At 35.9% G+C, this 12,086-nt stretch overlaps 1 protein-coding gene across 1 annotated transcript in view; it reads right to left on the bottom strand.

The window, feature by feature from the left end:
- Nucleotides 1–10,607, bottom strand: part of endouc (endonuclease, polyU-specific C) — a 15,872-nt gene extending 5,265 nt beyond the window's left edge. The window contains exons 1-6 of the mRNA XM_061969289.1: nucleotides 10,515–10,607; nucleotides 10,336–10,395; nucleotides 10,160–10,259; nucleotides 9,983–10,094; nucleotides 5,279–5,400; nucleotides 945–1,057 (exon numbers count right to left, since the gene is read on the bottom strand). Coding sequence (XP_061825273.1) covers nucleotides 945–1,057; nucleotides 5,279–5,400; nucleotides 9,983–10,094; nucleotides 10,160–10,259; nucleotides 10,336–10,395; nucleotides 10,515–10,525 — 518 coding nt within the window. The 5' untranslated portion in view covers nucleotides 10,526–10,607. The remainder of the gene's footprint in view (nucleotides 1–944; nucleotides 1,058–5,278; nucleotides 5,401–9,982; nucleotides 10,095–10,159; nucleotides 10,260–10,335; nucleotides 10,396–10,514) is intronic.
- Nucleotides 10,608–12,086: the final 1,479 nt, after the last annotated feature.

Genomic DNA, 12,086 nt, shown 5'->3' with positions numbered 1-12,086 from the left:
GCGCTAAATGTTGAATGTGAGCGCTAAATGTTGAATCTAAACATAAATGTTGAATCTAAACCTAAATGTTAAATCTAAATCTAAATTTTGAATCTAAACCTAAATGTAGAAAGTGCAGAAAACATAAAATAACCTTTACCAAGTTCTGTATGAGCATAAGGAACAGAAAGCAACAAGCTGTTCATTTAAGCGGAGAAAATAAGAGTTTACATTTCTTTGTGCTATTAGGTTGCAAATGTATGCGTCAAGTACCACAATAAGTTACTCTGAGGTGTATACTCTCAAAAATAGCTAAAAAATCCAACATACTAACATAAGCATGCTAATGGTTAACATAGGTTGAGTACCAAAATATTACTCTGAGGTGTATACCTTCAAAAATAACTAAAAAAAACACCTAACATGCTAAAGTTAGCATACATCAAATACCAACATATATGACTCTAGTATTATAGGTGTATATTTAGCTACAAAGCTAACATCAGCATGCAAAAATATATGACGCATCAAAATATAGCTAAAAAAGCTAGCAATTGACAAACATGACAAAGACAATTTTGACTTTTGAACGGTTGAGAAATGTGGATGTTTAAAAAAAAACAGTCCATTCGCTTCAAATGGGAAAACATTTCCCGGAAAATGTGGAATTTTTGGAAAATAAAAAATGGTGTGTCATTGAGGAGTCGAATATTTTGAAAGCTTAATGGTTTTAACCGGAAGATAAATGGAAAATAAAAAATGGTGTGTCATTGAGGAGTCGAATATTTTGAAAGCTTAATGGTTTTAACCGGAAGATAAATGTGGAAGAAGACGGACAAAAAATAGTGTGAATAATAAATACAATAAAATTAAATAAACAACAATAGTATGAATGCTTTCCAGTATTTACACAATTATTTTACAGCAACAAAGACAAACACAATAAATGGTAATGTTTTTCTCACCCGCTGTTCCTCTGTCTGTAGTAAAGATGGAACCAGATGAGGTGCAGTTGACTCTTAAAGACCCTCACGTCAGAAGAAGACTGGCCTTTAGACACCAGATATCTGTGTGCTCGCTGACAAAACACATTTATGGCACATAAATCTCCTGTTTGGCGTCTGAACAACAACATTGTTTGCATGATTTACTGTGAACTAGGGGTGTGGGAAAAAATCGATTCGAATTCGAATCGCGATCCTCACGTTGTGCGATTCTGTATCGATTCTCTTTTTTTTTTAAAACATTTTTTGTAATTTTTTTAATTTTTTTTTAAAATTAATTAGTCCAACAAAAAAATACACAGCAATACCATAACAATGCAATCCAATTCCAAAACCAAACCCGACCCAGCAACACTCAGAACTGCAATAAGCAGAGCAATTGAGAGGAGACACAAACACGACACAGAACAAACCAAAAGTAGTGAAAGAAAAATTAATATTATCAACAACAGTATCAAAATGAGTTACAATTCTTAAATTTCAATGAAAAGAAGACAGAAGTAATAGTGTTTGGACCTAGTGGTACCTGTGAGCTCCCCCCTGTTGACTTTGGCCCTTTGGCTTTGCACGTTAAGCCCATGGTCACCAACCTGGGCTTTCGTATTGACTGTGATTTTAAATTGGACCGTCAGATTGGCACAGTGGTGAAAGCCAGCTTTTTTTTTATTTACGTCAGCTGGCCAAGGTTAAAAACCTTCTTTCTAGGCAACAGTTAGAGACAGTAATCCATGCCTTTATCACATCTCGGCTGGATTACTGTAACTCTTTGTATTTTAGAATTAGTCAATCCTCCCTCTCACGTCTGCAGCTGGTCCAAAATGCAGCTGCCCGACTTTTAACTAACACAAGAAAAAGAGAGCACATTACTCCTGTTTTAGCCTCCCTCCACTGGCTGCCTGTGTCTTTTAGAGTCCATTTTAAAATTATCTTACTCGTTTTTAAATCCTTACGTGGTCTTGCCCTACCGTACCTCTCTGAGCTGCTCCATCTCTATGCCCCCACCCGGTCTCTCAGGTCAGCTGATCAGCTGATCCTGGAGGTACCCAAAACAAAGCGCAAGCTCAGAAGGGACAGAGCCTTCTCCGTTGCGGGTCCCAAACTCTGGAACGATCTCCCTCTCCATGTGAGACAGGCCCCTTCTTTGGCTATTTTTAAGACCCTTCTTAAAACCCATTTTTATTCACTGGCTTTTAACCCAGCATGAGACTTTGAACTGTTTTTCGCTTTTAACTTTTTGAACTGTTTTTAACTTTTAAACTGTTTTTATCTAACAAACTGTTCTTAGGGTAATTTATATTTGCTTTTTAAATGTGTATTCTTATTTCTGTTTTAAATGTTATTTTTTAGTCTGTCCTTTGCCTCTATTTCTTTGTGGTGTACAGCCCTTTGTTTTTCAACTGTGCTTGTCTTTAAAGGGCTTTATAAATAAAGTTGGTATGGTATGGTATGGTACAATTTCAACATAGCAGTGATTAAAAATCCCTCATTGACATTATCATTGGACATTTATAAAAAAAAAAAAAAAAAAAGAACAATAGTGTCACAGTGGCTTACACTTGCATCGCATCTCATAAGCTTGACAACACACAGTGTCCAATATTTTCACAAAGATAAAATAAGTCATATTTTTGGTTCATTTAATAGTTAAAACAAATTTACATTATTGCAATCAGTTGATAAAACATTGTCCTTTACAATTATAAAAGCTTTTTACAAAAATCTACTACTCTGCTTGCATGTCAGCAGACTGAGGTAGATCCTGCTGAAATCCTATGTATTGAATAAATCGAGAATCGTTTTGAATCGGAGAAAAATCGTTTTTGAATCGAGAATCGTGTTGAATTGAAAAAAAAAAATCGATTTTGAATCGAATCGTGACCCCAAGAATCGATATTGAATCGAATCGTGGGACACCCAAAGATTCACAGCCCTACTGTGAACAATCTTTACCTTGTCTGTTTATTGTTCACTTACATTTGGTGCCAGTGTCCTTTTAGATATGGGCCACATGGGCAATTGCCCAGGGTGGATCTCTCTGGGGGGCACCGCAAGGATGAGGGGGGAAAATAGTTATCTTTATTTGTGCTCATCAGGAGGTTGTACCTCGCCTTCCGCCCGAGTGCAACTGGGATAGGCTCCAGCCTCCCCTCAACCCCAAAAAGGGACAAGCGGTAGAAAATGGATGTCAGGATGTGTCAAATTGGCGCCCTCTACAGGTGGCCTACTGGCATCCCGCCTACTGCTCACCTGAGGTAGATAACAACAAACTTGAGTGCCGAAAGGGCGTGGGGGGGTGAATGTTTGTCTCGCACAGGGTGCTATGGAAGCTAAAACCGGCCCCGTAAAAGTCTTTAGACTTTTTAAAATGATCTGCAATGTAGACATGTAATGTGTTTGTTTGGTTTCATACACTTCACTTCAAGCCCATATCACACTTTTGTTGTTTTGCTGTGTACATATATTATTTTACGTGCACATTTTTTACTTAATTTAATAGAATTTTTAGAGGGAACAAATATACATAGATTTAATAAAAATTTAAAGATATCTTAGTTTAATATAGTGCAAAACTTAAGGAGAAGAAAGAAATACAAATGTATTTTGTTCAAAAAATAATAATAATGGAAATGAACAAAATATGCTTGTGGGAACATACATTAAACATCATTCACCCTTCTAGTAGGCTAATTATAATAAAAAAGGTGCTTCTATACCAAACATAAGTATCATAAAAAAAAATTCTAAATTAATTATTTTCTTCAGCCATCATTTTTTTAACACGTTTTTAATATGAGTCATTTACTCCATTTTCCATATTTCCTTGATAATATCCTTATGTTTTTATGAATTATTTTAAGGAATATATGTTGACAATTGCTTATCATTTAAAATATATTCCATTTTTGCAATGCCTATAACTTACATACCAATTTAGATGCACATTTTTGTTACTGTATTTTATTTATTTTCATCAAACCCTATTTTATACCATATTCTATCAGTATTTACTGCTGTCATTAAAATTTAATATTTTTATTCATCAATAAAAAATACATTAAAATATCACCACACTTTATGTTTCTTCTTCTTCTTCTCTTTTAATTCAACCACTTTCACTGCCCCTAGTGGTTTGACGTGTATATGATGCAACGTAATGTCAAAGTGAAATGCACTACTCTACAAAAAAAACATCCATCCATCCATTTTCTACCGCTTGTCCCTTTCGGGGTCGCGGGGGTGCTGGAGCCTATCTCAGCTGCATTCGGGCAGAAGCATGTAAACCATAAATAATATCCTCAATTATACTACCACATCCATCCATCCGTCCATTTCCTACCGCTTGTCCTTTTCGGGGTCGCGGGGGGTGCTGGAGCCTATCTCAGCTGCATTTGGGCAGAAGCATGCAAACCATAAATAATATCCTCAATTATACTACCACAGTACTCTGTAATTTGATTTTATACATGAAAAAATATATTTTAGGATAATATACACTGCAAATGATTTGCCACTTGCCAAAATTTAAAATGTTATTTCTATAAATGTCCCTAGTTTTAAGAGCTATTTACTTATTTTTAGTCAATGACTAATTATAGAATGAATAATTATATTTTTTCTTTTCTAGTTCAAAAATGTTAAAATTGAGAAAATAAGTATTCAACAAGATTTCTTGTTTTTTACTCCACATAAAAAGCATCTTGAGGATGCATAAGAATTACAAGTTGAATAAGGCTTTTTTTTCCTCCAGAATAAATTACCGGTATTTTCTTCTATCTTAAAAATCCTGCAAATCTCAACATATAAAATTCTTAATTTCGGATGTCTTATCATGTAAAATGTAGCTCGTTAATCCAACTATTTTTTCCCCTAAAATCTAGTCCTTTTATCTTATATTTTGACAGCTCTTTTTTGCAGTATATATAATAACAGACCCACTGCAATACACACAATACTACGTAATGTCATCATTATGCTAGATTTTGAGTGACGGCATTATTAATGAATGCTGCATTGTGTCTGAGTAAAGCAGTTGTATAAGACGAGCAACAGGAAGCTAAGAACTATTGTAAGATGGCTTCCAAAGTCTTCAAGTCTATGCAACATTCCACAGCTGCACACAGATGTTGCACATGTTTTCTCTTCTTCTGCGTGATGGAATGTGTTTTTTTGCAAAGGCCAAAACTCCCCTTGGGGATCAACTACAGCCTCACAAAGAGGAGGAATTCCTCCTCCTCATCATCAGACATGTAATACTGTATTGTACTTCACTGTGCTGTAGGTGCTAGCAAAAGTACCTTCATGACTTCTGTGTCCAAAACAGCATCCAGGAATCGGTTGGTCTCAATCCGTTCCTCAGCTGTGACGCGCTCAGACACACCAGTAGATCTCTCGTAGTTGTCAAGCAGCCTCATCATCCCTGAGGGAACATATATTGTTGTTTTTATAAATACTAATACTGTACTGTCCACACTACATAAGCATGTGCAGTACTGTGCTAATGTTAGAATACAACATATTATTACAACCTGTTAACACTAGTGAGGAGCCATCTATAAAGGCCATAAGGACACAAACAACTCAAAAAATGAACAGCTATATTTGCACCTTTATCCAGAAATTTGCCAAAATGCAATGACTACGTACTGTTGATGTGTAGTTTCTGTTGTTTAATGTCAGCTAACTATATCTTATATTTTGCTATTTTACACATTCTTTAAGAAATATTTGGAAAAAATACAAAATATTGTAATGTAAAAATCGGAAATATATCCATTAAAAGTTAAATTCATAATAAAAAACTAAATAAATGTCAGTGAGGATGCCACCCACTTTTTAAGCACTATGTGTCTTCACAAGGGACAATACTGCAGACATTCAGATATACTTTTTAGAGTAGTAAGTGTACAACTATCAACGGAATATGACTCAACACACAGCTATTATTATAGACCAGAGTTTCTCAAACTTTTCTTCACCAAGTACCATAATAATGACCAACACTTAAAATACAGCAGCGTAGTAGGCCTAAGTATTCATTAAGAACTGAGCTTTTATTCAACACACATATTTCATATTTTTGACCATTGTAACATTACACGCAGTTTGAACAGGAACACTGTGTTTAAGTAATTCGATGGTGTACCACTAGATGGAGCCCGTGTACCGTACCACACTTTGAGTACCACTGCTCTACATAACTGAAAACACAAGTGAGTAGTAAGATAATTATGTCTTGTCCAAAGTCTGGCATGCAGCTGGTGGTAAACTCATGGTCTGGGGCTGCATGACTGCTGCCAACTTGACTCTCCATGAGAGATTGCATTTATATCTCCTCAAAGGGAGACATATCTCGAGGAGCCATTGCTGTCAAATGACTGGCTCGTTATTAGAGTTTGTATTTTAAAGAGGAAGTGCACTTCTTTTGGAATTTTGCCTATTGTTCACAATCAATATGAAAAACATGACGACGGATGTATTTTTTTGAATGCATTCGAACTCATAAATAAATATAAATAAAAGTCTGCTTACAGCAGAGCCAATGAGAGGTCCTCTGTTCCGCCGATAAAACCCAATAAAAACATTAAAAACCGCCAACAATATTGCATTTACATTTTGTGACTTCAATATTAACCAAGTATTAGTGATATTGTTACTATAAGCGCGAACACAGACAAACTATTTATAGCGGCGTGATTTACGTATATAATTGCAACCCTCTTTTTTTTCGTGAGGATTATAAGTAATTCTTCATCTAAATGGGAATATATGAACATCCTTACAGTTGGCATCCTAATGACAGCAGACCTGGCACAGTAAGTGATGTTTTATTATGTTTGTTGGCTCTCACGAAGTCTGCAGTTAGCAGAAATCAGTGATGTTGTTAAAAAAAAAAAGCCAACGTCGTGATGTGTTTTTGAAATTAATTAATTAAAATTGATCAAAATACGTAAATATTACATGTTATTATAAATGTGCTTGTTACTACATTACTGTATATACTTACATCATGGATATAAAACCTTAATGAAGGTGTTTTTAAAGGCTTTATACGCATAATTTCGCCTCATGGGTTTAAAACAGGGCTCGGCTACCCAAAACGTTGAAATAGCCATATTGGAACAAAAATCCATCCATCTATTTTCTACCGCTTATTCCCTTTGGGGTCGCGGGAGGCGCTGGAGCCTATCTCAGCTACAATCGGGCGGAAGGCTGTGTACACCCTGGACAAGTCGCCACCTCATCGCAGGGCCAACACAGATAGACAGACAACATTCACACTCACGTTCACACACTAGGGCCAATTTAGTGTTGCCAATCAACCTATCCCCAGGTGCATGTCTTTGGAGGTGGGAGGAAGCCGGAGTACCCGGAGGGAACCCACGCAGTCACGGGGACAACATGCAAACTCCACACAGAAAGATGCCGAGCCCGGGATTGAACTCAGGACTACTCAGGACCTTTGTATTGTGAGGCAGACGCACTAACCCCTCTACCACCGTGCTGCCCTGGACCAAAAATACAAAAAATAAATCTGTCTGGAGCCGCAAAAAATTAAAAGCTGTATATAAGTGTTATAATGAAGGCAACACATGACGTAAGTGTTTATATTAGCTATAATAGCCTTCTATTAAAATTACTTTACAAGTCTTATATAAGTGTTATAGTTAAGGCAACATATGATGTACGTGTCTATATTAGCTATAATAATCTTCTATTAAAATTACTTTACAAGTCTCATATAAGTGTCATAATTAAGGCAACATATGATGTAAGTGTCTATATTAGCTATAATAGCCTACTATCAGAATGACTATGTGTCGCAGGCTGAAGCAAATCTTCGTTGACAGAAATGTTGAAATGTAATATTTATTCTACACATTTTTACAACATTAGAAACCATTAGTAAATCAGAGGCTACTCAGAAGGTGAGATAACTCCTGGAAATTACTGGCTTTTAATGGCCAAAGGTATAGATGTGTGTGTTCATGTTAAAGGAAACGGCAGGCTGTCTTCTTTTAATAGAGTTATTACAATCTTTTGCAAGCTAGGTAATGTTTGCTGTGATCTGGAACAACATGGCACACAAACAACTACCTGAAATGCAGCCAATATTAAATACAGATTATGTGTCATGAGACATGCAAAACTAAATTATATACAAAGAGGATAAAAGTAAAGGATATTAAATGAGCTCAAATATACCTACAAATTAGTCATAATGACGCAATATGTACATACAGCTAGCCTAAAAATCATGTTAGCATTGATTAGCTTGCAGTCATGCACTGACCAAATATGCCTGATTAGCACTACAACAAGTCAATAACATCAACAAAGTGCACCTTTGTGTATTCACGCACATATAAAACGTTTGGTGGACAAAATGAGACAAAGAAGGAGTGGAAGATTTTACATGTAAACAAACTGTTGCGTCACAGTCCACACTATGGTGAGTTCAAGAACCGCTGAAATTAGTAGGACAAAATGATGTTCACCAAATACTGTCATCAGTGAAGCATACACACACACATATTAAACTTTGGACTTTCTAACAATTGGGAAGGTTTGTGTCATGTTTGTCCTCAAACAAAAAACATACTAAAACAAAAAAAATATTTCCCCCACATCTTTTTCCATTTTCAATCCCTTTTTTAAAAATGCTCCAGGGAGCCACTAGGGCGGCACTAAAGAGCAGCGGGTTGCTGACTCCCGATCTAAAAGAAGCTAGGCTACAAGAAAAGCTACCCGTTGAAAATGTAGCTAAGCTACCGCCAAGCTACATGTAGCTAAACTACGTAGCTTAGCTACGTGTAACTTGCTAGTTTGTACAAAATAAATAAAAACACAGTATCTGAGATGATTAATTTGAGGTTTTCATAAATTGTAGACCATAATCATCAAAATTATATCAAAAGAAGACTTGAAGTATCTTGAGTTGCATGTTAAGAGCCGATGTCATAAGTTAGTTTTAGACTTAGACTTCCTTTTTATTGTCATTCAAATTTGAACTTTACAGCACAGATAAGAACGAAATTTCGTTACATAAGCTCATGGTAGTGCAGGATAAAAAAGCAATCCGGTGCATATATATATATAAATAAATATATATATATAAAATAAATAAATATATATAAATATACATAAATAAATAAATAGATTACTGTACAGAAAAATATATTGCACTTTTTCACATGTGTCCACGTTTATGGATGTATGTTATATTGTCTTTTTTATTCCAGCGAGTTCATCCATTTTGGGGGGAGTTGAGGGGATAATTTAATTATGATGCGTTCAAGAGTCTTACGGCTTGAGGGAAGAAGCTGTTACAGAACCTGGAGGTTCTGCTTCGGAGGCTGGGGAACCTCTTTCTAGAGTCCAGCAGTGAAAACAGTCCTTGGTGGGGGTGGCTGGAGTCTTTGCATATTTTCTGAGCCCTGGTCAGGCAGCGGCTTTTTGCGATCTCCTTTTTTTTGCGATTACCTTGTAAAGCTAACTTATGAAAAACTTACCTTGGACAAACTTACCTTGTAAAGCTAACAAGGTAAGTTGTTACCTTGTTAACAAACAAGGTAAGCTAACTAGTGGCCTTGTGGTTAGAGTGTCCGCCCTGAGACTGGCAGGTCGTGGGTTCAAACCCCCCGACCGAGTCATACCAAAGACTACAAAAAATGGGACCCGTTACCTCCCACTCAGCATCAAGGGTTGGAATTGGGGGTTAAAATCACCTAATTATTCCTGAGCGCGGCACACGCTGCTGCTCACTGCTCCCCTCACCTCTCAGGGGGTGAACATGGGGATGGGTCAAATGCAGAGGATGTGACTTTAAGTTTCTGTTTTTTTTGTTTTACTATTTAGAAGGCAGAGAAAAGAGAAAAAGGTGTGTTCTTGTCTCAGATAATTAAATCATTAAAAAAAAAGCCTAGTTCCTCTTTGAACGACTCGTTCATGACTGCACTTAACCCCTTTTTTGTAGTTTCTAGAAAGTTGACACATCTTACTTGAGATGGTGGTCGTGTTCCTCAGCTTGTTCTCGTTGACGTTGGAGAAGAGCGGCAGGGAAGCGTGGTCGTGGACGACGTGAGTCCCCTGACTTACGTAAGCAGCTCGGCCCTGCACGGACACACAACTTTTGTCAAACAAAAGACTCACAACACTGACATTGTTACACGCATTACCTGTACGGAGATGTTGTAATCTACACCGGGCGTCATCCGGTTGGCGTCCAGCAGCCACAGCTCATCGAACAAGGTAGAAAGTTCTTGGTTTACGGTCAGTCTAAGTCATGGACACAACATATGCGGATTTATTCACGTTTCCACGCAGTCTAGAAACACGACTTGAGCAATAGTACCTCGATGCATCGAGTCCAACTACGAGCAACACTCCGAGAAGAAGCAGGAGCCCACACAAGCTGTTTAAAACACATAATGGTTATTAAAGTTATATCCATCAATAATACTTGTATATTATGGAATAAAAACGTGTAATTCACACTTTAAATAGTGGAAATGCAAGAAAAAATATACGCACCGTGAAGACATGATGAGTCAAAGAAGAACTCCTCACGAAGACTGGGAGGGTCGATCCAAATATCAGCTGTATCGATAGTTAGCTTAGTATCAGTATCGCCTCGATACTCGATATTTTTAATTTGGCTTCTATGTTTATTTTTACAAATCTCTCTTGTTTTTACGGTCACGCTATTTATACATTAACATTTATATGTTTTACAAACTCGGGCAAAAAAAAAAGTTTTTCTAAAGCAGTGGTTCTCAAACGTGTCACCAAGTATCACCTTGATGACCAACGCTAAAATACAGTAGCGTAATAGTAGGTTAAGGTATTCATTAAAACAAGGCAGATGTTTGGTTTTTTCTTAAGTATATTAGGGTTTTTTTTAACAACTGTAACATTACACATAGTTTAAACAGTAAAACTGTGTTCTGATAGCAATATTTTGGTACCGGTACCAAAATTATTTCGATACTTTTCGGTACTTTTCTAAATAATGGGGACAAAAAATTGCATTATTGGCTTTATTTTAACAAAAAATCTTAGGGTACATTAAACATGTTTCTTATTGCAAGTTTGTCCTTAAATAAAATAGTGAACATACAAGACAACTTGTCTTTTATTAGTAAGTAAGCAAAGAAAGGCTCCTAATTAGTCTGCTGACATATGCAGTATCATATTGTGTCATTTATCATTCTATTATTTTGTCAACATTATTAAGGACAAGTGGTAGAAAAATAATGATTAATCTATTTGTTCATTTACTGTTAATATATGCTTATACTTTCTCTTTTAACATTTTCTATCTACACTTCTGTTAAAATGTAATAATCACTTATTCTTCTGTTGTTTGATACTTTACATTAGTTTTGGATACCTCAAATTTGGGTATCAATCCGATACCAAGTAGTTACAGGATCATACATTGGTCATATTCATGTGTCCAGGGACATATTTCCTGAGTTTATAAATATAATATACATTTAAAAAAAAACGAAAGACCGGTAGTTTTAAGAGGCGGTATAGTACCGAATATGATTTATTAGTATTGCGGTACTATACTAATACCGGTATGCCGTACAACCCTAATTCGAATATAGGAAAACAAAACTGTGTACTTTATTCAAGTGATTCTTTGGCGTACCACCACAGTATGAGAATCACTGTTCTAAGGAATAAGGGAGAATGGTAGTTTTTGCTTTTGTTTACTTATTTTGCAATGCTGACATTATTTTTGTTCAAACAAGTATGAACTAAAGGGCAATGATTGTATTATTTTGTTCATATTGTACATTGTCTTCTATTCTGGTATTCATAAATCATTAATCACAACTAGGCTGAATTTTGAGTATTTGATAAGAATATGTTTGCACAATACTCTTGTAATAATTAATATGATAATGCACTTTATAATTCTGGAATCTCAAAGTGCTACAGAGGGTAGAAGTAATAGACAATTAAAATGTGATTAAAAGCGTATAACAAGAAGCAACATTAATGAAGTTGAAAGGAGAACCCGTAGAACAATCTTTTGCAAAATACTTTATAAAGTAAAGAATTGTTTAAAAAAAAAAAAAAAAAAAAAAAAAG

This window comes from Nerophis lumbriciformis, linkage group LG10 (assembly GCF_033978685.3).
Source record: "Nerophis lumbriciformis linkage group LG10, RoL_Nlum_v2.1, whole genome shotgun sequence".
Classification (NCBI taxonomy): domain Eukaryota; kingdom Metazoa; phylum Chordata; class Actinopteri; order Syngnathiformes; family Syngnathidae; genus Nerophis; species Nerophis lumbriciformis.
This window is presented reverse-complemented; position numbering and strand designations above follow the sequence as displayed.